Here is a 23,492-nt window from a genome sequence, read left to right on the forward strand (position 1 = left end):
CAGAGTACCCTCCTTCAGAAGGACAGCACCTGGCATCTGTGGAGACCTATCCTACAGCCCCGGGCATTTAGTGTGGCAAAGATGGTTGGGGCCATAAGGGGCTCTGGGGAGGATCCTCACGGGCACTAGTGCTAGCGGCCCCCATGAGGCCCCACAGCAATCTATGACTACTCCAAAGGTCATCAGGGAGTCACGGAAGCCGCAGGCCCGCTGGTAGGCCACGGCATCCTGCCTTCCGGTCCATTTACCCTCCCTCAGTATAGCCCTCATGGTCCGGAGCAGGACGTGGAAGTCCCCCCTGAACTGCAGGGCGAGCTGCACCCTGTCCATTGTGCATTGGGAGTCAGCCATGAAAGCGTGCAGCTCGTCCCGCAGCGCAAAGGGTTCCGAGGTCAAGGAATCCCGGCCATCCTCAGGCCAGGTCCGCGTGGAGGCCCCGCAGCCAGCCAAGACTGATCCCTGACGCGGAGCCCATGTTGTGGGCTCCGTGCTGCCCGGCTCTATCCCTGGCATATGGGATGGTGGCAGAGGGAAAACTGGAATCCCAGCTGGAAGGCGGAACACAAATGTCACCCTCCCGGGGGTTGGTGGATGGAAGGGAAAATGACACAACCCCAGGGGCAGCAGCAATATGGGGGGCAGACAGGGATGGGACTGGGGTGGTAATAAGGGCAGGAACAGGAGCAGGGTCACAGATGGTGGCAGGAACATAGTCAGGGGCGGGACTGAGACCAGAGGCCCTGGTGACTGAGCCACCGGGGAGTGGCTCCACTTGACCCGGCACAGAGGTCAGGAGCCTGGGTTTGGGGTGGGCGCCTTCGTCTATGCTAGGCCCAGGCATCATGATAGACTCAGCTCCCAGGGCCACAGCTGCGGGCAGGAGGAGACACGGATAAGAGTCATTAGGAAGGGGTGCTGGGGCTGTCCCGCCTGGAATGGGAACCCGGGGTCCAGCTGCTCGGCACTGGGTGTCGCCTCAAGAGACTCGGCAGCCGCAGGTGGAAGGGTCCGGGGCTGACCCGGTGGCGAGGGTGGGAACAGTGGTCTGGGGGACAGGGGAGGAGGAGGGGATGGCGTGAGGAGATCGCCACCCAGATCAAGGCATGCTGGCAGGGTCAGACCAAGGGCCTCGATCTCCTCGAAGATGGAGTCAAAGTCCCCCTCCACCACCAGAGGGGCCACCCCACCAGAAGAAGAGTAGGCAATTGTCTTGGCGCCGACAGGGAGTGCAGATGACAAGGTAGTGGAGGCGGCTTCCTCTGAGACCTCCCCAGGGAGGGAATCTGAAAGGGCCTCCAGGAGGGGGGCTGTGCTGCCTCTCTTCACTGCAGTGACTTCCTCCTCAATCGGCATCTTCCGCCGGACCTCATCAGTGGGCCCGATAGAAGCATCTTCGGTGGCAACCCCTCACAGAGACTTTCGGGGGGCTTCCTCCACATCCAAGGTGGAGGGCTAGTCAGCGGGGGCAGGGCCAGGTGGCAAGGGCAATGACATCGTGTGTTGAGAGAACAGGGGTGGGGTGGCAAAGGGATGGGAAACCTCCCCTTGGGTTAAGCCCTCTCCCAAATTCGGTGCCAACCTGGATCCCCTATCCTCCTGGTGCTCAGTCCCAGAATTCTCTGTGGTGGCAACAGGCCCTTCCACCCATCTGGGAGTGATGGGGCGGCTTCCCCCGCATCCCGGGCAGTGGTGGAGACAGGTACAGGAGGAGAAGGAGGGGCGGCCATGGGGGCTGGGCACTCAGGTCACTGGCGATGACATAGCCGGCTCACACTGGGACCTCAGGGGGCCCAGGTCCTTCTCCGTACCGGGCCACGGGGCAGTCCCTCCAGACGTGCCCCGTCGCCCAGCAGAGGAAGCACCGGGACTCCTCTGAGAAACAGTGGGTCCGATACTGGGCCCCTTGATGGGGCACCAGGAAGGACCCCTTGAGAGCCTCCCCATCAGGCGCTGCCACCGACAGCAGCTGGATCTGGACTGCCAGCGGAAGGACAAAAGGTGATGGAGGGTGGGGTCCTTGCAGCCCAGCTGGAGAGGGCTGATAATAGAGATAGGTTTCCCCAAGGTGAAGAAGAAGGGAGCAGGGCAGCGTTAGAGAGGAAGGATGGGATGGAGGTAAGGAGCACCCGTACGCCCAGGTCCTCCAGGGTCTCTAGGGGGATATAGATGCCACCCACCACCAGGCCCTTCTCTACCGCCTCCTGGGCGGTGGCCTCCGATGCCAAAAAGAAGATGACCTTGCCATACATCTTGAAGGCTGCCGCGATGGCTGAGCGACCCACCATCGGTTCCAATGCCTGCATGTAGGTCTCTACATGGGTGAAGACAGCCACCAGGAGGCAATGGATGCCTGGTCAGGATGGGGAAGGGGCCGTGGCCACTAGAGATGTAACTTGAGGAGGCGGTGGGAGCACATGATGGGGCGGCGGCTGGAGGGGTGGTGGCTACCTGGGCATATGCTGTGGGAGTCGAGGCAGGAGCACCCCCAGAGCTGGTAGAAAGGACAGCAGGGGAAGAGGGGACTGTGGCCACTGGTGGGGCCACAGCGCTGACAGTGACCCCCGCCCCAGGTGGCTTTGCCTTCTGGCAAAGGTCTTGCCCTTCTTTTCCTCTTAACCCTTTCTGCTGGCCGACGAAGTTGCAGCAACAGCGCTGGCGGTGCCTGCTGCTGCCGGTGACCCAGTGGGGGCACAGGTGACTTTAGATCCGGTAGCGGTGTCGGTCATAGTGGTAGCCATGGGAATGGGTGGGGGAACAGGCTGAAGGCGGGGGCCGGGGTGGGCTGGGGGAGGAGTTCCCTTCACAGTCTCCCCATCCATCAGAGATAGGGGGCAGGAACAAGCACCAGAGGGGGTGGGCAAAAGACAAATAGGTGGGGAAGGGCTGACCCTTCCTCCCCACTGATGCGCAGGCAGGGGAGGAGGGTACTCACAGGGAAAGGTCACAGGGGCAAGCATGGGGGAGAAAAGTTCCTTTCCTGGATCAGTAACTGGTTAAAAGAGAAGAATCAAAGGGTAGGAATACATGGCCACTTTTAAGAATGAAGCAAGGTAAATAGTGGTGTCCTTCACGGTCTGTACTGGGACCAGTCCTGTTCAACATATTCATAAATGATCTTGAAAAGGGGAAAAACAGTGAGGTGGGAAAATTTTCAGATGATACAAAACTAGTCAAGACAGTTAAGTCCAAAGCAGACTGCAAAGAATTACAAAGTAATCTCAGAAATCTAGGCAACAAAATAGTAGATGAAATTCAATGTTGATAAATTCAAAGAAATGTACATTGGAAAACATAATCTCAACTATACATATAAAATGATGGGGTCTAAATTAGCAGTTACCACTCAAGAAAGAGATCTTGGAGTCTTTGTGGATAGTTCTCTGAAAACAGCCACTCACTGTGCAGCAGCCATCAAAAAAGCAAAAAGAATGTTCATAAGCATGAGGAAAAGGATAGATAATAAGACAGAAAATATCATAATGCCACTGTATATATCCATGGTTTGCCCACATCTTGAATACTGCATGCAATTCTGGTCAGCCATCTCAAGAAAGATCTATTTGAACTTGAAATACTACAGAGAAGGGTGACAAAAGCCATGGCTTCCATGTGAGGAGAGATTAATAAGACTGCGAGTAGCTCCCAAATCACTTCAGGTTTATTTTCTCCTGGAAATTTAATAACTTTTCTGACTTAGTTCTGAACACAGCAATTCAGAGTTGTGTTGCTTTGTAGTAAAAGGTCAGAGAAGGTACATGGAATATTTCTGTTTCCTGACTGAATAAGGGTCCCAGCATTTCTGCCCTGTAGAAACTTCTCAGAATCATAGGGCTACCTGCATCTCTCATCCCTCTATAGTCCCTGAGTGCCAGATGTCATCCTTGTCCCTTTCCCTCTCCTGGGGTGGAATCCCACCATTCTCCAACCCTCAGACTGGGGTCTGGGTAATAGCACACTGCGGATTAAGAAGGCTTGCCCAGCAGGTCTGACTGGGTATGGCAGTTGTGCTCTTCCCAGATAAGAGTGACTAGCCAACCTTCTTGAACCAAAGTAGTGTTTAATCTGCACAGCAGGAATAAGCCATCACAGGAAAGAAGAAAAGGGTTTTAAAACTACAATCGGTATATGATGCTTACCTCAAGCCCTCCCACTCTGATGGGAACCCAGGCAGGCTGAGCGTTTTTTTATTTTCACAGTGGTGTGTTTGTGTGTCAGTATGAAGAACTCCTCAGCACTGCCCCACCACTAGACAGACTCCCAGCACTAGCAAACCGAGCTGTGTAACTTGACTGGAGCCTGGAAATAGGGTCTTCACAGCATGAAATTCAGGGGTTGTCTCAACCTCCCTGAAGTTTTTAGTGAGAGATGGCTTTTCTTGTTTCCATTGTTGCTTGTTTTCCAGCAGCCTGTTATTAAACCAAGATTAGCCATACTGGTAATATCCGGATATTTAACCCAGTATAGTCCTAAAATCAACAGCCCAAGAATTGGGTTTAACATACACATTCATAATTATGGAAGCTCAGCTCCATGGCTGTCACAATACTGTCCCAGGTGGCATGGATTTTATGAACACAATACATAGACAGTCAGAGAGAGCAATAGACGGCTTTCATGTGTGGAATGAAGTTTGATTTCCATGAATACTCATGCATTTCACTTTGAAACCCACTTCCCACAAACCCCCATTGTAGCTGAATAACAGGTGCTGGGGTTACTCTGTACTAGGCCAGTAGTTTACAACCCGTGGTTCATGGACCTCTAGAGTCTGCAGATTATGTTTTAGATTTCCAAAGGAATTCACATCTGTATTTGAAATTTTGTAGGGATCTGCAAATGAAAAGAAGTTGCAAACCACTTGTGACCCGTCATCTGCCCAGAGTAGCCACCTGAAAATGCCAAGATCAGGGCAGGCTGTAAATGGAGAGCAGATTCTCCCAGCGCTGATGGATGACATTGAAGTCAGGCTTCCCAAACAGACATGAATTGCTTCTGATTTCCCCACACTGGTTATCAAGAAGCCAGTCCACAAATACACACAGCCCCCTTTACTGTATCTCAGCTTCTGGCTCCCAAAATCAGCACTAGATCTAGTAAAGAGACCAGTTATTTAAACTCTATGCTCTTTACCAAAAAGGTTCCCTCTGACCCCAAGGGGTCAGCCACAGTACCAGATCAATATAAGTTTGGATCCCACCTAAAATACCACGCTGCCAGCCAATCCTTTAGTAACTAAAATTAAAAATTTCTTGTAAACAGAAAGAAGTAAACCATAAGAGAAATGTTAAAGGGTCAAAGCAAACAAAATACATACAGAAGATTGAAAGCCCATATACATCAAGACTCTGGGAGAATTGTGGAGTTGCAGGCTTGTACATTTCCTCTGGTACACATCCAGTACCTGGATGGGTCTAAGTCCTTCGGTTCAGTTGCAAAATGAATAGATCCAGAGGTGGGTGTGTGTCTGCAGCTGAACAGGAACAAAGACAAAATGGATTCTGTGGCTTGGCCTTATATACCCTCTGGCCTTGGCCATGCTGTCTTGTGGAATGTTACAAGAACTAAAATGGAGTCCAAGTTACATGGGCCAATCCTGGTAACTCTTCAGGTATGCCTTTACAGAAGCAAAGGACCCAGGAAGAAACTAAAGGTTTTGATGGGCCATTAAGCAGGCTATTGTCCTACCGCCTCTGTCTGGGGTGTGTCTTATACAGCATAGTTAGAAACACAGGTACATCAGATATGTCCATAACTTCCATTACAGCTATAAGACATGAACATAAATATTGCCATCTTTCTCAGCACATTACATCCTTTCTAATAGTACCTGACATGGCATATCTTACATGAATCATTATGATTTTGACATATGAATGTTAAACCATATACTAAATGCCCCCCCAATCTAACCAGTGTCACACCCCTAACGTGACAGTGGTGTAGGAAGGAGTAATCAGAGCTCCTGAATACAACTCAGGGCCCCCCCTCATTCAGACAGCATGACACCACTGTACGAGAGAATCTTCAGCCATCCCTTGATATGAGGCTGATGTCTCCAAATGATTCACTGGTGGATTTTTAGTTGACTTAGAAGCCCAATTCGTGCCCTTCAGAAAATCTGCAAGGCACTTGAGAGTGAGAGCCCAGGGAATGAATATTGTATATGCTAATCCCAAAGCCTGTATCACTGCAGATTGACATCAAAGAACGTGAAGAGACCCTGTCAGCTATTAACCAAAGGATAGAGGAGTTACTAGCTGCAAAGTATCTCTCAGTCCTTTGTTTGCTGACATGAGATTGAATGACAGCTGAGAGGCTGCAATCTTTTCAGGTTCTGAAGAAATCCAGATGAAGAAACTACATTTTTGGTTCCATTCTAACCTGAGAAATCATCACTGAAAAATCAGAGGGGATGGAATGGGTTTATACGTGTGAGCTAAAGTATAGATGCCAAAACTTTTTATTCTACTACAATTATTACAAACTAAATTATCATTCCATGGATGTCTATACAAGCCAGCAGCAGAGTTGTTGGATTCTCTGCAGAAAGGTGCAGGGGTAACTTTACTATTTAATGGCTTTGGTTTGAGAATGTATTTCTGAGGTCTTCCAACTACTCTTTGTAATGGGTTTGTTCTATTAACTCTTTGTTCAGTGGGCACTTGTATGATACTGTCTCCTGGTAACTGACCAGCAGCTGTTTGTAACATTTACATTCAGAATCATGCACACAATAACTCTGCAATACTTGCATGAGACTCTCCAAACAGTCAGCAGACAAGAAAACTTCTGGTCTGTGTTTCAGAAAAGGGTAGAGATGAGGTGCAGGAAAAGGGATTATAATAGTGGTTGAATGTAATTTATAACCATCATTTGTTACATGGTGTATGGCTGAAGGAACTTGCACACTCAGCTGGATATGAATGCAAAATTAGTGTTTGCACTATTAGCCATTTGAGACGTCAACCCCTCTACCACTGAGATGAAGTAACTGTCTCTATTAGATTGTAATTTGCTAAATATCTTTAATAATTTAATAATTGTAATTATTTAATTGTTTTAAATTTTTGTAGTATTAACTTATAAAAGCTATTTTTAACTTTAAAAAATATTTACTTTTGCATTTAATTAAATATATTTTAGTTTTATTATATTATTTTTTGCTGCTATAGCTTTAACATTTTACTGGCAACATAGTTTTGTGATTTTAAACTTTTTAGTTTTTTACCTAGAGTGCTGTGTTTATTAGCCACTGTTTTTATTGAGCTGCATTCTTCAGGTGGCATATTGTGCTTATAAAACCAAGTACAATTTTTTCCAACACAGCTACCTTAGTTTGTGCTTTGTCAAAAACTTTTTTACATCCAAAGTGTATCCAAAATTCCCTCCATTAAAATTTCAGAAAAAACAAAAGTGCAAGGGGGAGTAGGGTGAAAAGCAACCAATTAGTTTTGTGAAATTATTTTAAAGTACAGGCTAACAGCAACAACATTCTTTAAAATTCTAACTGCAGCTTTAACCCTTAGCTCTTAAACAAGAAGAAAAAATGATAGAGGAAGGGGAGGGGGGGGGGAAGAAGCAGAGAAAAGCGGGTGGGGGGGGGAGAAGAACAAAGAGAGACTTAGGAAGAAAAAAAACTTAAACTGAAAAAGTTACAGAAAGCAACAGAAATCAGTGGGGCCCCTTGGAAGTAGGACTCCTTGGAAACTCACCCCCCTAAGCCTTTATCCTGGCTCTAAGAGAGGAGTGGGAGTTGCTGCCACAGCCACCGGAGTGAAACTGGGGGTGTCAGCAATCCTTGCCAACCATCCCAAAACTGCTCCAGGATTTTTCTGTTAACATTCTTTGCTGATTCACTAGGTCCTTTAGATGAGATTGGCTGTCCCCATTTTGATGGACAGTGGGGCCCTCTTCTCTGTTCGATTGGGGACAAGCGGGAATTTGGATACCAGACCGGTGGAGAAGATCCATGCCAGGGGGTAGGGCATTGGGAACACTGAAAACTGTCCTGGTCATGATAGGAAAAACAGTGTTATTGTGACCGAGTTTATTCTCATAGGCTGCGGGGGCAGAGGGACTGGATGGAAGGGGAGGATAAAGAGGGGACGGGGTAACAGAATTTTGCTTTAAGGCATCCACTTGACCCTTCAGGGCCAGGTTTTCTGACTTAAGGTGGTCAGAATGGCTCTCAGCCATTCTTACCACAAACACACTATGATGATTAACTGTGAGCTGCTCCCCTGTGATTTGTTGCAAGGATTCAAACTTGCTCCTAATATTTGCATTTTTCTCTCATAACCCAGACAAGCCCTTGCAGAGAGCCTGCATCAAAACAGCCTTTTCCTTATCCTAGGAATACCTGGATGTGAGGGAGGCTTCCACCCACCCCTGGATGGCTGGTCAGTCCTGACGTCCCCCGGGAGCCCGCATATGGCCCCCCATTTCCTTACCAACTTATTAATATATTCCTTGACCATAGTTACCATAAAGGGGCCGTTTAACATACCGAAATCCATGGAGAGGAGTGGTGATCAAGTACTTCTCTACCCTGGGATCCTGTTCGTGATGCCAGATGTTAGAAATAACAAACAGGTTGTCCCTGAGGCGGACTGGGGAGAAAGAACCCTTTATTGCCTGCTCACTCCACCTCAACACCGCGAGTGAGCAACGAGGGGGTTACTTTACTATTCTTTTATCTATAACAGGGCACGCACATCACCTTAAAACCTATTAATTTTACACTAACATTCTTTGAAGTAAAGATATGCCGGTGGGGGAAGGAAGATAATGCTTTCTTCTCACCAAAGGCTTTGCACAGGAGAGGGAATTGTTATTTTATTAGCCTCATTCCCTGCACAGATGGCCAGGAAAAAAAATAAAAAAAATAACAGACTCTAACTTGAATTCATACCAATTAGCAGAAACAAGCTTTGCCTGTGCCATGACCCCATTCCCTCTAATTTAGGCCTGACCATTTGTCCAGTTTTTAACCCTTTACTCTCCTACAGTTGGGCTCCTGGAAGTCATGCACTGAGAGCAGAATTATGTCTTGTAAAATATCATCTAGTCTCCTCATATTTTTCCTTTCAGCAAGTAACGTTCAAAACTCTTCGGACCTGCCCAGTGCACCATGTCCGCTTTCAATGACACCAAATTGCAACCTGCAGTGTTCTTTCTCACAGGAATACTTGGGCAGGAGGATGTCCATGTCTGGATTTCTATCCCTTGATGCTTATCATATGTTACTTCAATATTCGGAAACTCACTCATCCTCTTCATTGTAAGAACAGATCCAACCCTCCGTGAGCCCATGTACATTTTCATTTCCATGTTGGCCATCACAGACATTGGCTTATCCATATGTATATTCTGGTTTAACTCTAGGGAAATTAACCACGATGCCTGTTTTGCCCAGCTGTTCTTCATCCACTCCATTTCATTCACTGAATCCTCCGTGCTTTTGTCCATGGCCTTTGAACTCTTTGTTGCGATCTGTAACCTGCTGGGATATGCTCCCATCTTAACTCCGTTCAGAATAGCTAAGATGGGGCTAAGAGGGATTTCCCTAGTATTCCCGCTCCCCATTCTCCTGAAACAGTACCAATACTGTCATGCCAACATCTTCTCTCATTCCTACTGCCTCCACCTAGAAGTCATGAACATGGCTTGTTCGGATATCAGAGTCAACATAATCGGTGGCTTGTTTGTAACCATCTCTTCAGTAGGGTTGGACTTGCTGCTCATCCTCCTATCCTATGGGAAGATCCTCAAAATGGTGCTGAGAATCGTGTCCCATGTGGAGCGTCTCAAGGCCTTGAACATCTGCCTCTCCCATGTCTGTGTCATCCTGTTCTTCTACATGCCATCGATTAGCTTGTCTGTCATATACAAATTTGGAAAGAAATTTTCTCCCTTGGTAGAGATTGTCATGGGAAACACGTATTTTCTGGTTCCTCCCCTGATGAATCCAATCATGTACAGCTTGAAAACCAAATACATTCATGTGAGGATAATCAGGTTGTTCGTCAAGTAAAGGGTCAGTTCATCACCTGGCTGCAGTGCTGGTGACACGGGAAATGAAAAACACGGACCACCTATTCCATCCCAGACACTTACATCACAGAAGATTAGTGTAGGGGAATACAGAGTTAAAAGCTGGACAAGTGGTCAGGCCTAAGCTACAGGGAATGGGATCATGACACAGACAAACTTTGTTTCTGTTACTTGGTGTGAATTCTAGCTAGAGTCTTTTATCTCTCTTCTTTTCCTCCCTTCTTAGCCATCTGCGCAAGGATTGAGGCTAACAAATAACTATTCCCCCTCCTGTGCAAGGCCTCTTGTGAGAAAAGAGCATTATCTTCTTTCCCTCCTTTGTATATTGTGTACTTTAAAGAATGTTAGTAGGTTTCAAGATAACGTGCCTGGGCTCTGTGAAATAATCCTGTAAACAACAAACATGGGTGGGTATAATTGTATTCATCTTATAGTTGTTAATATTCATTTTATAGGTGTCAATGTAACCAAATAAGGGGCTATGGGGAGTTGCTGGAAAAGTACACATGTACTGTTATTCATAAAAGAATTGTAAAGTGACCCCCCCCCTCATCGCTCACTTGCGGCGTCGAGGTGGAACGAGCAGGCAATAAAGGGTTTTGTCTCCCCAATTCACCCCGAGGGACAATCTTTTTGGTTATTTCTAACAATTAGGTTTGGAAGGAACCTCAGGTCATCTAGTTAAACCCTCTGCTTAAGGCAGGACTAACCATCATCCAAGCCAGGGCTTTAAAACCTGAAAAACCTCTAAGGAAACTCCACCACCTCCTTGGGTAACCCATTCCAGTGCTTCACCACCTTTCTGGTGAAAAAGATTTTCTTAATATCCAACCTTGATCTTCCCCACAGCAACATAAGACCATTGCTCCTAGTTCTGTTACCTGCCACCACTGAGGACAGCCTAGCCCCATTGTCTTTGGAACTGCACTTCAGGTACTTCCGAGTGGACATGAGATACTGATCTCCCTCACCAACGCATTTGGGAACGGGACCGCAGCACAGCAGCATTTACACAGTGACTGTGTTTGTGTTGAGCCAGGGGATGGGTGGGATGTTATCGAATAAAGAGCTGTATCAGTGTCAGCTCAGACCTCAGAATTCCTATCAATGCAGTCAGAACAGAGAATGAATGTGGATGTTGTGACCCATTGTACATGACCTGTCACTGTCCTGTCTCTGGTTAAACATCCAGGGACCATGAGAAAAGCTGGAGAGCAGTTTTGCTGTTGCAGTCCTGGCCCTTCCTGAGCACTCTGGCTGCTGCGTGATCCATGAGAGTGACACAAGCTGTGAGAGGGGATATTCCAGGAGCACAGCTGCAACCTGACACCCAGTTTCCTTCCCCATCCCCTCCTGTTGTTCTGCCCCAGCCATGAAAAGGGGCGGAAACGGGCCTCAGCTTCCCAGCAGAGACACAACTGGCTCCTAACCCAGCCCAGCCATTCAGTAGCCATTAGAGGGGGTGTGTCAGGAACTCTCCCCTTTGAGGGTGGGAGAGGCCTGCGGGGTAAGTCACCCTCTGCTCCACAGTTTGACCCTTTAATGTTCCTGGGACTTTAGGAGCTGACACAGACCTAGCAGAGGCAGCTACGGGGACAGAGGAAGATGGTCCCATCTGGGGAATAGTTCATGCTTTGGGAAATCCCAGCCTACTGCTTCTTTAAGGGCCTGAGACCAGGGCGTGGTAGCGCAGGGCAGGGATTGGCTCCCCTCACTCCCTGCCACCCACGGGAGCCGTGGGAGGCAGGTCTTGGCCACCTCTTCTCTCAGACCATGGCAACTGCAGCAGGGGAAGGACAGCTGCCCATGCTCAGCCTAGGGGGGGAAAGGACTGAGCTACCGAGGGGATCAGCTGGCGAGGAGCCAGGAAAGCTGTGGTGAGCCTGAACCAATGCAGACCCCAGATAGGAGGGCCGGGGGGCTCCTGGGCAATGGAGGAGGGTGGGGTGCAGGATAAGAGAGCCTGTGTTTTGGAGAACAAATATGACCCCACACAGGGGGATCTTGTTTTCAGTCTTCCAGGCTGAGAGTAAGTCACTGCAAGGACCTTAGAGGGAAGGGCAGGGTGCTTGCAGGGTACCTCAGTGCGCAAGGTGGCATGCTGGGGTGACACACATCCTCAGGGGTTTGGCCTGACTGTTCTGTGCTCTTGGAAGCTGTTGCCAATGGACGGGTGTCAGCTCAGCCCCTAGGCTTCTCCACATTCCACTGGGGAACCGGTCAGAGAATCAACCCCCACAAGGAGATGATAGCCCAGCCCTATCTCCCAGAGGTGGCGGGAGGATGAATATGTTCAAGGTGCCCAGATATTCTGAGGAGGGGGCAGAGGGAGACCCTAAGATCAGGTCAGAGATCAGGCCAGGGATCCAAAGAGCAACGCCCCTGACATTTGGCTGTCAGAAGCCACAGCTTTACCACAGCCTCCTGTGACAGCTGGTCTCTGGGAATCCCAGTGACTCCAGCACCTGGGTTTCTGGGGCAGATGTGGGGGTGCTCCAGGGTGACTGTTGATCTGCTCCCCGCAGTGAGGTTTAGGTGCTGGATCTCTGATGGGAGGGCTGGGGTGTCACGGGGAAGCCAAGGGTGTCAGTCCATGCACCAGACTGGTGATCTCAAGCCATTGGGGCTGAATGGGTCTAACTGCCAAACAATGGAGCAACAGCCACAGGGGTGTCATCTTAGATGTCCAGGCTGGGAGAAAGCAGTCTCAGGGCAAAGGTCAGTGTAAAAGAAAACACAGTCTTCACTTCTCTTTGGGTGGGCAAGGAAAAGACCTTTATTACAAGGTAATTACCTGGGGCAACAGCTTTAACTGAACTGCACCCCTGAGCTGCGTCGCGTGAGGGTTTTTATACAAACCTATTACAAAGTCATTGTTATACAGCAAAACAAGGAACGTCCTGTATTTGGTTACATTCCCGTATTTGGTTACAAAAGAAGGCATGCACATAGCTTATTGCTAAATTGGAAAAATACAACTTCAGTTAAGAAGAAAGAGTCAGTCAGTAGTTTGCTATTTCATTCAGCTTCCGAGAAAACTTCACCCAGCCTAGCTGACCACTCTTATCAGTCAGCACATGTCCTAACGTCCTCTCAGCCTTCAGCTACATGCTCAAACTGTCTTTGTGACAAACTTCATGTTTCCACGTCAGCTTCATCCCTCAGCCTTGTGACACAGGCACAGCTGAGCACAATGGTGACTGGGCCCAGGCTAACGCAGGGAGGCCTTGAGGAAAGGCTGCTTCCTCAAGAAAGGGGCACACAAATGGGAATGTGCTCTCTCAGACACCAGGCTGGGTCGCAAAAGCTCCTTCATTTCCCTTTGGCCGGTTCTGTTAGTGTATCTCCAGTGTAAAGCCTGTCTAACTTAGCTTGTACTGATGCATCATATAGATGAGTGAAGATATGTAACAGCTGCTTGTTATTTTAAAAACATTTTCCGTCATTCTTTGTGCTGTTTGCTAATAAAGCCCCTGGTTTTAAGGAGATTGGGGGAATTGTATAGCTCTGATGAAAAGCACATAAAGGGAAGAGACTCAGATGTCCAATTTGATCTGCATGATGATATGCATTTGGCATAGATAGGGTGTCATACCCAACTTGAAGAAGGGGACAATTGTGAGATTCGACCCCAAGAAGGGGAATACCTGGTTTATATGGTATAGAGTTCATATAGCCTGGTTTTACTCTGACAACCCCGATTTATCTTGGCCAGCATATCTTCTTGTTGAATGCTCTTAAGCATTCAGTGTTCCAACTTATTCAAAATGTATCCAAGAAAATGATTCACTCAAGACAATGATTCATAGAATTTAAGGCCCTAAGGGACCATTTGATCATTTAGTCTGACCTCCCATATATCAGATGCTGCAGAATTTCACCCATTTACTCCCTTATTGAACCGAAAGTCTTGTATTTGACTAAAGCTTAATTTGTGTTCATCTCTAATGTGTATCTTCCAGGAAGGCATCCAGACCTGATTTGGGGATATGAAGACAATTCACCACCTTCCTTGGGAGTTTGTTCCACTGGTTAATCACCCTCAGTGTGTAAAATGTGTGACTAATTTCAGTTGCCTTCAGTTTACAGCCACTGATTCTTGTTATAAGATTTTCTGCTAGATTAAAGAGCCCTTTAGGACCCAGTATTTTGTCCCTGTGAAGGTGCGGTACACTGTGATCAAGTCAGTGCTCTGTCATCCTTTGGATAAGCTAAGCAGGTGCAGCTCTCAAAGGCTCTCACTGTAAGTCATTTTCGCCAGCCATTGAAAAATTGTTGTGCTTCTTTTCTGCACCCGCTCCAATTTTTCAAAATCCTTTTTGAAATATGGGCACCAGAGGAACCAGATGCAGTATTCCAGCATCGGTCTCACGAATGCCATCTACAGAAGTGAAATCACTTCCCTACTTCTACTCACTACACCTCTGTTTATACAGCCAAGGGTATGTTGAAAAGGACAGAGGAGGAGAAAGAGCTGGGTGTATTAGTCAGTGCCAGGATGACTGTGAGCCACCAATGGGATGCGGCTGTGAATAAGGCAAACGAGCTCCCAGAATGTATCAGGTGAGACAGGGAAGTATTAATAGCATTATACAAGGCACTAGTGAACCCTATTCTGAAAATCTCTGTAAAATTCTGGTCACCCATATTCAAGAAAGAAGAATTCAGACTGACTCTGGTGCAGAGAAGGGCTCCTGGGATGGTCAGGGCAAAGGACAGCCTGGCTTAAGAGGAGACTAAGAGAGCTTGGCTGGGTTAGCCTAACAAAATGCAGGCTGAGCAGGGAACTGGTTGCTCTATAAATACATTGTGGGAGGAGGGGTAAAGCACCAGGTGGGGAGAAGAGCTTTTAAACCTAAAGGACTGTGCTGGCACAGGAACAAATGGGGATAACTGGGACAGAAGTAAACTGAGGCTGGAAAGGAGAGGAAGGTTTCTGACCTTCAGAGGAGGGATGTTCTGGATGAGCTACTCAACAGGAGCGGGGGGGAAACCCAACTGGTTTTAAAATGGAGCTTGACAGGTGTCCGCCCTGGGGGATATGCCGGGGTCGCCTGTTAAAGCCGGGGCTTGGTCTCACAGACCCAGGAGGTCCTTCTGGCCCTGAGTTTCTATGGGTCACTTTAGCTCATTCTGTGTCACACTGGGAGCTCATGTTGAGTTGCTTGTCCACTCTGACCCCTGACTTGTGCCCTCTCCAATGGCTTTGTCTCAAAATAGACTAAGGAAAAAGTATGGCTCAGAGTAACTATCTGGGAAAGGAGTTGGTCTTGGGTTCCTGTTCACCTAGTGATGTTAGAGGAGTTTAGTTCCCTGAGTGTTTAGTAATGTCACTCCTTCTGAAGCATCTTGCACCGGCCACTTTCGGCAGACAGGACCTTGGGTTCCATGGACCATTGGTCTCACCCAATATGGCCGTTCCTGTGTTCTTAGATTGTTTCACGCATGGATGGGTCGCCACAGACAGGCCACTTCCAGGGGCTCCCTCTGCCATAGAGCCAGCATAGCCCCACCAGCAGAGGTCACAGGGCTGCTCAGTACGAGAGGCCAATGGGGGGCCGATGCTGACACCTAGGGGTCTGGTAACACACGAGCAACAGAGGCTCACGGTTTGAGCTAGAGCTTGGCTGGAAAACAGAGAATAAAATGTTTCTTTTTCATCCATTTGGGGGGAGGGGCAGTTTCATATAAAACTGACCAATTTTACTGAAAACACACTTGCCATGGCGCTGCTGACCAAAGGAAGAAAGGAGAACAGAAGAATATGGACCCTGAACTTCAGAAAAGCAGACTTTGACTCCCTTAGGGAGCTGATGGGTGGGAACTACTGGAGGGCTAATCTGAGGGGGAAAGGAAGTCCAAGGGAGATGACTGTATTTTAAAGAAATTTTATTGAGGTCACAGGAAAAAAACATCCATGTCTGCAGAAAAAAATAGCAAATAGGGCACGCGAACAGCTTAGTTTAACAATGTAATCTTACATGAGTTTAAGCACAAAAAAGAAGCTTATGATACGTGGAAGCTTGGACAAACGACTAGAAATCCTGCTCGATCATGCAGCGGGGAAATCAGGAAGGCCAAATCATAATTGGAGTTGCCGCTAGTAAGGGACATGAAGGGTAACAAGAAGGGTTTCTACAGCTCTGTTAGTAACAAGAAGAAGGTCAGGGAAAGTGTGGGATTCTTACTTAATGGGGGAGAATCATAGAATATTAGAGTTGGAAGGGACCTCAGGAGGTCATCTAGTCCAACCCCCTGCTCAAAGCAGGACTAACCTCAGCTATATCATCCCAACCAGGGCTTTGTCAAGCCTCAGCTTAAAAACCTCTAAGGATGGAGATTCCAACACCTCCCTAGGTAACCCATTCCAATGCTTCACCACCCTCCTAGTAAAAAACTTTTTCCTAATGTCCAACCTAGACCTCCCCCTGCAACTTGAGACCGTTGCTCCTTGTTCTGTCATCTGCCACCACCGAGAACAGCCTAGCCCCATCCTCCCTAGAACCCCCTTTCAGGTAGTTAAAAGCCGCTATCAAATCCCCCCTCACTCTTCTCTTTTGCAGACTAAACAAGCCCAGTTCCCTCAGCCTCTCCTCATAAGTCCTGTGCTCCAGCCCCCTAATCATTTTGGTTGCCCTCCGCTGCACTCTCTCCAAATTGTCCACATCTTTTTTGAAGTGGGGGGCCCAAAACTGGACACAGTATTCTAAATGCGGCCTCACCAATGCCGAATAGAGGGGAATAATCACTTCCCGTGACCTGCTGGCAATGCCCCTCCTAATGCAGCCCAATATTCCATTAGCCTTCTTGACAACCAGGGCACACTGCTGACTCATATCCAGCTTTTTATCCACCGTTACCCCCAGGTCCTTTTCTGCAGAGCTGCTGCCCAGCTCGTCGGTCCCCAGTCTATAGCTGTGCATGGGATTCTTCCTTCCTAAGTGGAGGACTCTGCACTTGTCCTTGTTGAACCTCATTAGATTTCTTTTGGCCCAATCCTCCAGTTTGTTTAGGTCACTCTGTATCCTATCCCTACCTTGCAGTCGAGAATTTGGTTCTTAATGCTGATTTAAAGAGATAAACACCAATCAGATCTGGGGACTGGGGGCATCTAGTAACAGCTTTTAACTAGGAATAAATAAACCTGAAGTGATTTGGGAGACACTTACAGTTTTATTAATCTCTCCTCATATGGAAGCCATGGCTTTTGTCACCCTTCTCTGTAGTATTTCCAGTTCAAATAGATCTTAATTGAGATGGCTGACCAGAATTCCATGCAGTATTCAAGATGTGGGCAAACCATGGATATATACAGTGGCATTATGATATTTTTTGTCTTATTATCTATCCTTTTCCTCATGCTTATAAACATTCTTTTAGCTTTTTTTCAGGCTGCTGCACAGTGAGTGGCTGTTTTCAGAGAACTATCCACAAAGACTCCAAGATCTCTTTCTTGAGTGGGAACAGCTTATTTAGAACCCATCATTTTATATTTATTTTTGAGATTATGTTTTCCAATGTGCATTTCTTTGAATTTATCAACATTGAATTTCATCTACTATTTTGTTGCCCAGATTTCTGAGATCACTTTATAATTCTTTGCAATCTGCTTTGGACTTAACTGTCTTGCCTAGTTTTGTATCATCTGCAAATTTTCCCACCTCACTGTTTTCCTCTTTTCAGGATCATTTATGAATATGTTGAACAGGACTGGTCCCAGTACAGACCGTGAAGGACACCACTATTTACCTCGCTTCATTCTTAAAAGTGGCCATGTATTCCTACCCTTTGATTCCTCTCATTTAACCAGTTACTGATCCAGGAAAGGAGCTTTTCTGTTATCCTATGACAGCTTACTTTGCTTAAGAGCCTTTGGTGAGGGAGCTTTCCAAAGGCTTTCTGACAATCTAAATACACTATATCCACTGGATCATTCTTGTCCAAGTGCTTGTTAACCCCCTCAAAGAATTCTAGTAGATTGGTGAGGCATGATTTTCCTTTGCAAAAACTATGTTGATTCTTCCCCAACAAATCATGTTTATCTAGGTGTCTGATAATTTTTTACTATAGTTTCAATGAGTTTGCCTGGTACCAAAGATAGGTTTACTGGCCTACAATTTCTGGGATCGCCTTAGGAGCCTTCTTTAAAAATTAGCGTTACATTAGTTATCCTCAAGTCATCTGGCACAGTAGCTGATTTAAATGATTGGTTACACCCCACAGTTAGTAATTCTGCAATTTCACATTTGCATTCCTTCAGAACTCTTGGGTGAATCCAATCCGGTTTTGTGCTCACATATTACTGTTTAATTTATCTATATCCTGATGACAAGTGCTATATGAGAGCAAAGTTTTATTATTAAGCCCTGCGTGAGGGATCCCTGCATAGCCAACTGCTGGGTCCCACCCCACTCCAGGCCCAACCAGCCATGGCACGGCTTTGGTTCTGCTAAATGCACTGGATTCCAGATCCAAGTCCCTATTTTAGCCTCTAAGTACTGTGGCAAAGCTCTTCCTCTACCTTGGGGGGGTCCAGCACTTCCTTTTAGCAGTAGGTCAGAGAATTGCTTCACTTCTTAGTGTTTCTTCCACCCTCCACTGGTGGGGGAAGGTACTACAGCCTCTCTAAGATGGCTGCTCCCTGCTGGCTCTCAGTTCTGTCTCTGGTTCTCAGAGGCCCTTGGCTCTTCACTGAAGCTCTTTCCCCTCCAGTGAATGGGTTCTAAGGGGTGGGGCCCAGTCCAACGCTTGACCCCGGGCCCCAGCCCTGGGACCCTACAAGTAGCAGCCTCATGCTGTGGCTTCAGAAAAGCTGCTAGCTTCCCTGGGTGACTTCCCCATGCCCCTTGATTTAATGTCCATAGCCTGCTCGGACGGGGGTCTTTCCTGGCCTCCTTGACAGGGAAGGTTCTTGACGATTCACAGCCTCACTGGCCATGGTAGTGCCCAACCAAATGTCCAATTCAAAATTTCCCTTCTGGCAGGGTCTCTTCCCTTAGACCTCCAGGCCTGGGAAAGGTCCTTTGCCCTCTTCAGGCAGGGTTTTCCCTTCCCCAGTCTTTGTACCTGCAGGGATCTCTCCTGCCAGCGTTGTGCTCTTTCTTCAAAACCCTGTTCACAGTATCTGCCTGCTCACACACTCTGGTAGCTCACCTCACTTCCACAACTCCAGTCACACCCTTTCTCTTGGGGGGTGGGGGGAGGGTTTAACAAGTCCTGGCTTCAGGTGTGTTAATTAACCTGGAGTAACCCTTGCTCAGCTACCAGGGGAAAAGGGACTTGCTGAGCTTGGGGCTGATACCCTGCCCCTTGAGCTAGTACTCTCTTGTGGGGGCTGGCCCCCCTGCACCTCTGGCTACCACTGCCATCTCAGGGCTCTGCTGGCCTGCCTCCTTCCCTCCCTGCAGGGAGTGAGTGGCCCCACCACTGCTGCTGCTGCTACCACTTGTGGGGGGCCCTTCCTGGACAGCTGGAATCTGCTGATGCTGCTACCCTGGAGCCTGCTGCTGTTACTGCCTGGAGGAGGACAACCATCGCTGCTGCTGCTGGGGGAGACCTCCAGACGGGTGAAGAAGTCTGTGCAGGGGGTTTGTTTGTTCCTGGACTGAGCGACTTTAACATCTCTGCTCTTGTTGTGGTGGGGGCAGTTCCTGTTGTCACCGTGGGGAGAGGAGGGAGCAGTGTGGAGCCCTTCCCCCAATCCATCTACTCCCCTCCACCCCACCACCATCACGGTTGCCCCCTCCACCACCCCACTCACCCTCCACCAGCTGCTTCACCTCCTCACCCCTCAACTGAGCCGCTGACCTCCTGTAACACCTGGGACTGCTGCAGCAGCAAGGACTCTATTTTCTACCACCCGGGCGCATGTGCTTCCTCCCCCCTATCTTGGACGTGCCCTCCCTTCCACAGCTACGTTTGGCTGGAGGGCCCCCACAACTCTCTGCTTTGCCCTCCGGTCTCTCTGAGGCAATTTACCCCCCCCTTCTCCCTCCCACCCTTCCCCGTCCGCCCCTTGTTCCCCACTCTGTCCCCCTCCCTTTGTTTTTTTTTTCTCTGGGAGTTGGTTTGGTTTCCCTGCCCTGCCCCGCCCGAGCCCTCCAGCTTTTGTTGTGAGCCCCTGCAGCCCCCTGGTGTATTTTTTGTTTTGCCCCTGCTCACTGCCCCCTCGATGCCTCTGTAACCCCCTCTTCACCCAGTGTAGCTGGAGGAACCAGCAACCCCCATGACCCAAACAAGGCTCCTGTGACCCTTCCTAATTGGAACCCCCCACTTCTCCCCGGTGCTTGCCCCTGTGACACTTCCCTGTGAGTACCGTCCTCCCCGAACTGCACATCAGTTGGGAGGAAGGGTCGGCCCTTTCCCACCCCCTTGTCTTCGCCCACCCTCTCCCGTTCTTGTTGCTGTCCCCGATATCTGATGGATGGGGAGACTGTGAGGGGAACTCCCCCCAGCCAACCCCGGCCCCCGACCTCAGCCTGTTCCCTCACCCATTCCCATGACTACCATTCTGACTGATGTCACTACCAGATATGAAGTCACCTCTGCCCCCACTGGGACAACAGCAGTGGCAGGCATGGGAGGGACCGACACCGGTGCTACTGCGACTTCATTGGCCAGCAGAAAGGGCCAGGGGAAGAAGAAGGGAAAGAACCCCGCCAGGAAGGCAAAGCCACCCAGGGTGGGGGCCGTTCTCTGCGCTGTGGCCCCACCATTAGCCACAGGGCCACCTTCCCCTGCCATCACCTCCACCAGCTCTGGGGGTGTTTCTGCCTCGACCCCCACAGCGTATGCCCAGGTAGCCGCCGCCTCATCATCTGCTCCCACCGCCTCCTCAAGTTACATCTCTAGTGGCCACGGCCCCTTCCCCACCCTGACCAGGCATCCATTGCTTCCTGGTGGCTGCCTTGACCCATGTAGAGACCTATGTGCAGGCGTTGGCACCGATAGTGGGGCCCTCAGCCATTGCGTCAGCCTCCAAGATGTATGGCAAGGTTATCTTCTTTCTAGCACCAGAGGCCGCTGCCCAGGAGGTGGTAGAGAAGGGCCTGGTGGTGAGGGGCATCTATGTCCCCCTAGAGTCCCTAGAGGACCTGGGTGTATGGGTGGTCCTCACATCCGTCCCGCCCTTCTTCCCTAATGCCAACCTGATCCCCTTCCTCTCCACCCTGGGGAAACCTATGTCTTTTATCAGCCCTCTCCAGCTGGGCGACAAGGACCACATCCTCTGTCAGTTTTCTCCTTCTGCTGACTGGTCCAGATCCAGCTGCTGTCAGCAGCAGTGCGTGATGGGGATGCACTCGAGGGGTCCTTCCTGGTGCCCCATCCAGGGGCCCAGTATCGGATCCACTATTCCTCACAGAAGGACTGGTGCCTCCTCTGCTGGGCAATGGGGCACATCCGGAGGGACTGCCGCCTGGCCCGGCCCGGAGGAGCACCTGGGCTCCCTGAGGTTCCAGTGTGCGCTGGCCCTATCACCGCCGGTGACCCTGAGTATCCTGAGTACCCGGCACCCATGGCCACCCCTCCTCCTTCTCCTTCTGTGCCTATCTCCACCACTGCTCGGGATGTGGGGGCAGCCCCCCCATTGCTCCCAGATGGGCAGAAGGGCCGAACACCACCATAGAGAGTTCTCGAACAGGGCACCTGGAGAAGAGGGCGGCCTGGTTAGGACCAGTGATGCTGTCACTAGAGTCGATGTGTGGACAGAGCTGTGCTTATGTTCATGGAAGACTTCTTTGTTAATCCAAACTCTCTGCATGCCTGTTTGCTATGTTTTCTGCACACACGTATGGTTTGTTCCTGCACCCTCAATAAGGTTTCTTTAAAATAAAGCCAGCTCTCTTGGACTCCTTTCCCGCTCATATGAGCCTCCCAGGGGATCCTGCCCATCAGCTCCGTGTTGGAGTCAAAGCCTGCTTTTCTGAAGTCCAGGGTCTGTATCCTACTGTTCTCCTTTCTTCCTTTTTTCAGTTACTCCATGGCAACTGACTTTTCAGTGAAAAATGATCAGTTTCCTATGAAAACCCACCCACAAAATGGATGAAAAGGAAATATTTTACTATGGGTCAAAATTTTTAGTAAGAAGAAAATCCTCTCCAACAGTAGCGCAAGCCCTGCCACAGGCTGTATTCCTACAATCCAGGAGGTCAGCATTGTGCATACGGCTCAGAGGAGTCACAGGACTCCCACGAGAGTGGCTGAGTGGTACCGATGATACAGGTAATACTGTTACAGCTGTAATACTGCTACAGTACAGTAAAATGGACTAATAATAGTTATGTAGGGTGACATTTCTCCCCAGCAGCCCCCTTTCCTGCATTACAAAACTAGGGTGCAGGCTGGGGAAGGCAGATTGAACACAGGTCCCTACATGGAAATTTCCCTCAGATTGTTCCAGTAGGGCAGGTCCCTTCTCTTCTCCCTGAGATATCAAAGAATCCTAGAAGATTAGGGTTGAAAGGGACCTCAGGAGCTATCTAGTGTAACCAAATCACAACTAAATCATCCCAGCCAGGGCTTTGTCAAACCGGGATGTAAAAAGCTCTAAGGATGTAGATCCCACCACCTCTCTAGGTAACCCATTTCAGTGCTTCACCACTCTTATAGAGAAAAAGGTTTTTTCCTAATGTCCAACCTAGATGTCTCCCACTGCAACTTGAGACCATTGCTCCCTTTTCTGTCATCTGCCACCACTGAGAACAGCCTAGCTCCATCCTCCCTGGAACTCCCTTCAGTTAACTGAAGGCCACTATCAAATCCCCCCCTCACGCTTCTCTTCTGCAAACTAAACAAGCCCAGGTCCCTCAGCCTCTCCTCATAAGTCATGTGCTGCTGTCTAGTTTAGTGGTATCACTGCACATTGCCTGGGATTTGCCTTCCTGCAGTTTGCCATTGGCTGTGACGGGGCACACACTGAACCAAGTGGCCCCCAAGGAAATGGGCAAACATGCTTCATAAGGACAGTTGCAGCCTGTCTGAGCAGACACTGCCTGCTGCCTGTGCAAGCTCTCCGCTGACTGCTTCTCCGTTAGGGTGCAGATCTCTGCTGGCAGCTGCTCCCCTTCTCACAGGCATTGGGTACGTTGGCAGGTTTCTCTGTCTTTAAATCTTCAAACGCCAAAGGACAGGTAAAGGCTGCCAGCTGTTGAGATGGGCAGAGATTCTGTGCAGCGGCAGCTGACTCTGCTGTGCTGTGGGTGTGACTCAGTGTCGGGGGCTGGAGAAGAGGCAGCACTAGGTAAATGGGGGACCCTTCCCTCCATGTGTCCGTGGTTCATGGGGGATCATTCCAGGGACACAGAAATCCCAGTTTCAAAGAGAGCTCGGATTGTGAAATCCCCAGTGCCCCGAATCAGGATTTCTCAATGGGTTCCATTTCAAGAGGTGCCGTGTGCTCTGGGACTGAGAAGAGCCCATGAAATATGTGTATTTCCCAA

At 49.0% G+C, this 23,492-nt stretch overlaps 1 protein-coding gene across 1 annotated transcript; it reads left to right on the forward strand.

The window, feature by feature from the left end:
* Positions 1-8,565: 8,565 nt before the first annotated feature.
* On the forward strand, positions 8,566-10,033 carry LOC137149981 (olfactory receptor 51G2-like). The gene is made up of 2 exons (XM_067543634.1): positions 8,566-8,660; positions 9,286-10,033. The coding sequence occupies exons 1-2, from the start codon at positions 8,566-8,568 to the stop codon at positions 10,031-10,033; spliced, it is 843 nt and encodes a 280-aa protein (XP_067399735.1).
* The last annotated feature ends 13,459 nt before the right edge of the window (positions 10,034-23,492 follow it).

Source organism: Emydura macquarii, unplaced genomic scaffold, assembly GCF_026122565.2.
Source record: "Emydura macquarii macquarii isolate MOO-44397 ecotype Brisbane River unplaced genomic scaffold, CSIRO-AGI_Emac_v2 contig_934, whole genome shotgun sequence".
NCBI classification, from domain to species: Eukaryota; Metazoa; Chordata; order Testudines; family Chelidae; genus Emydura; species Emydura macquarii.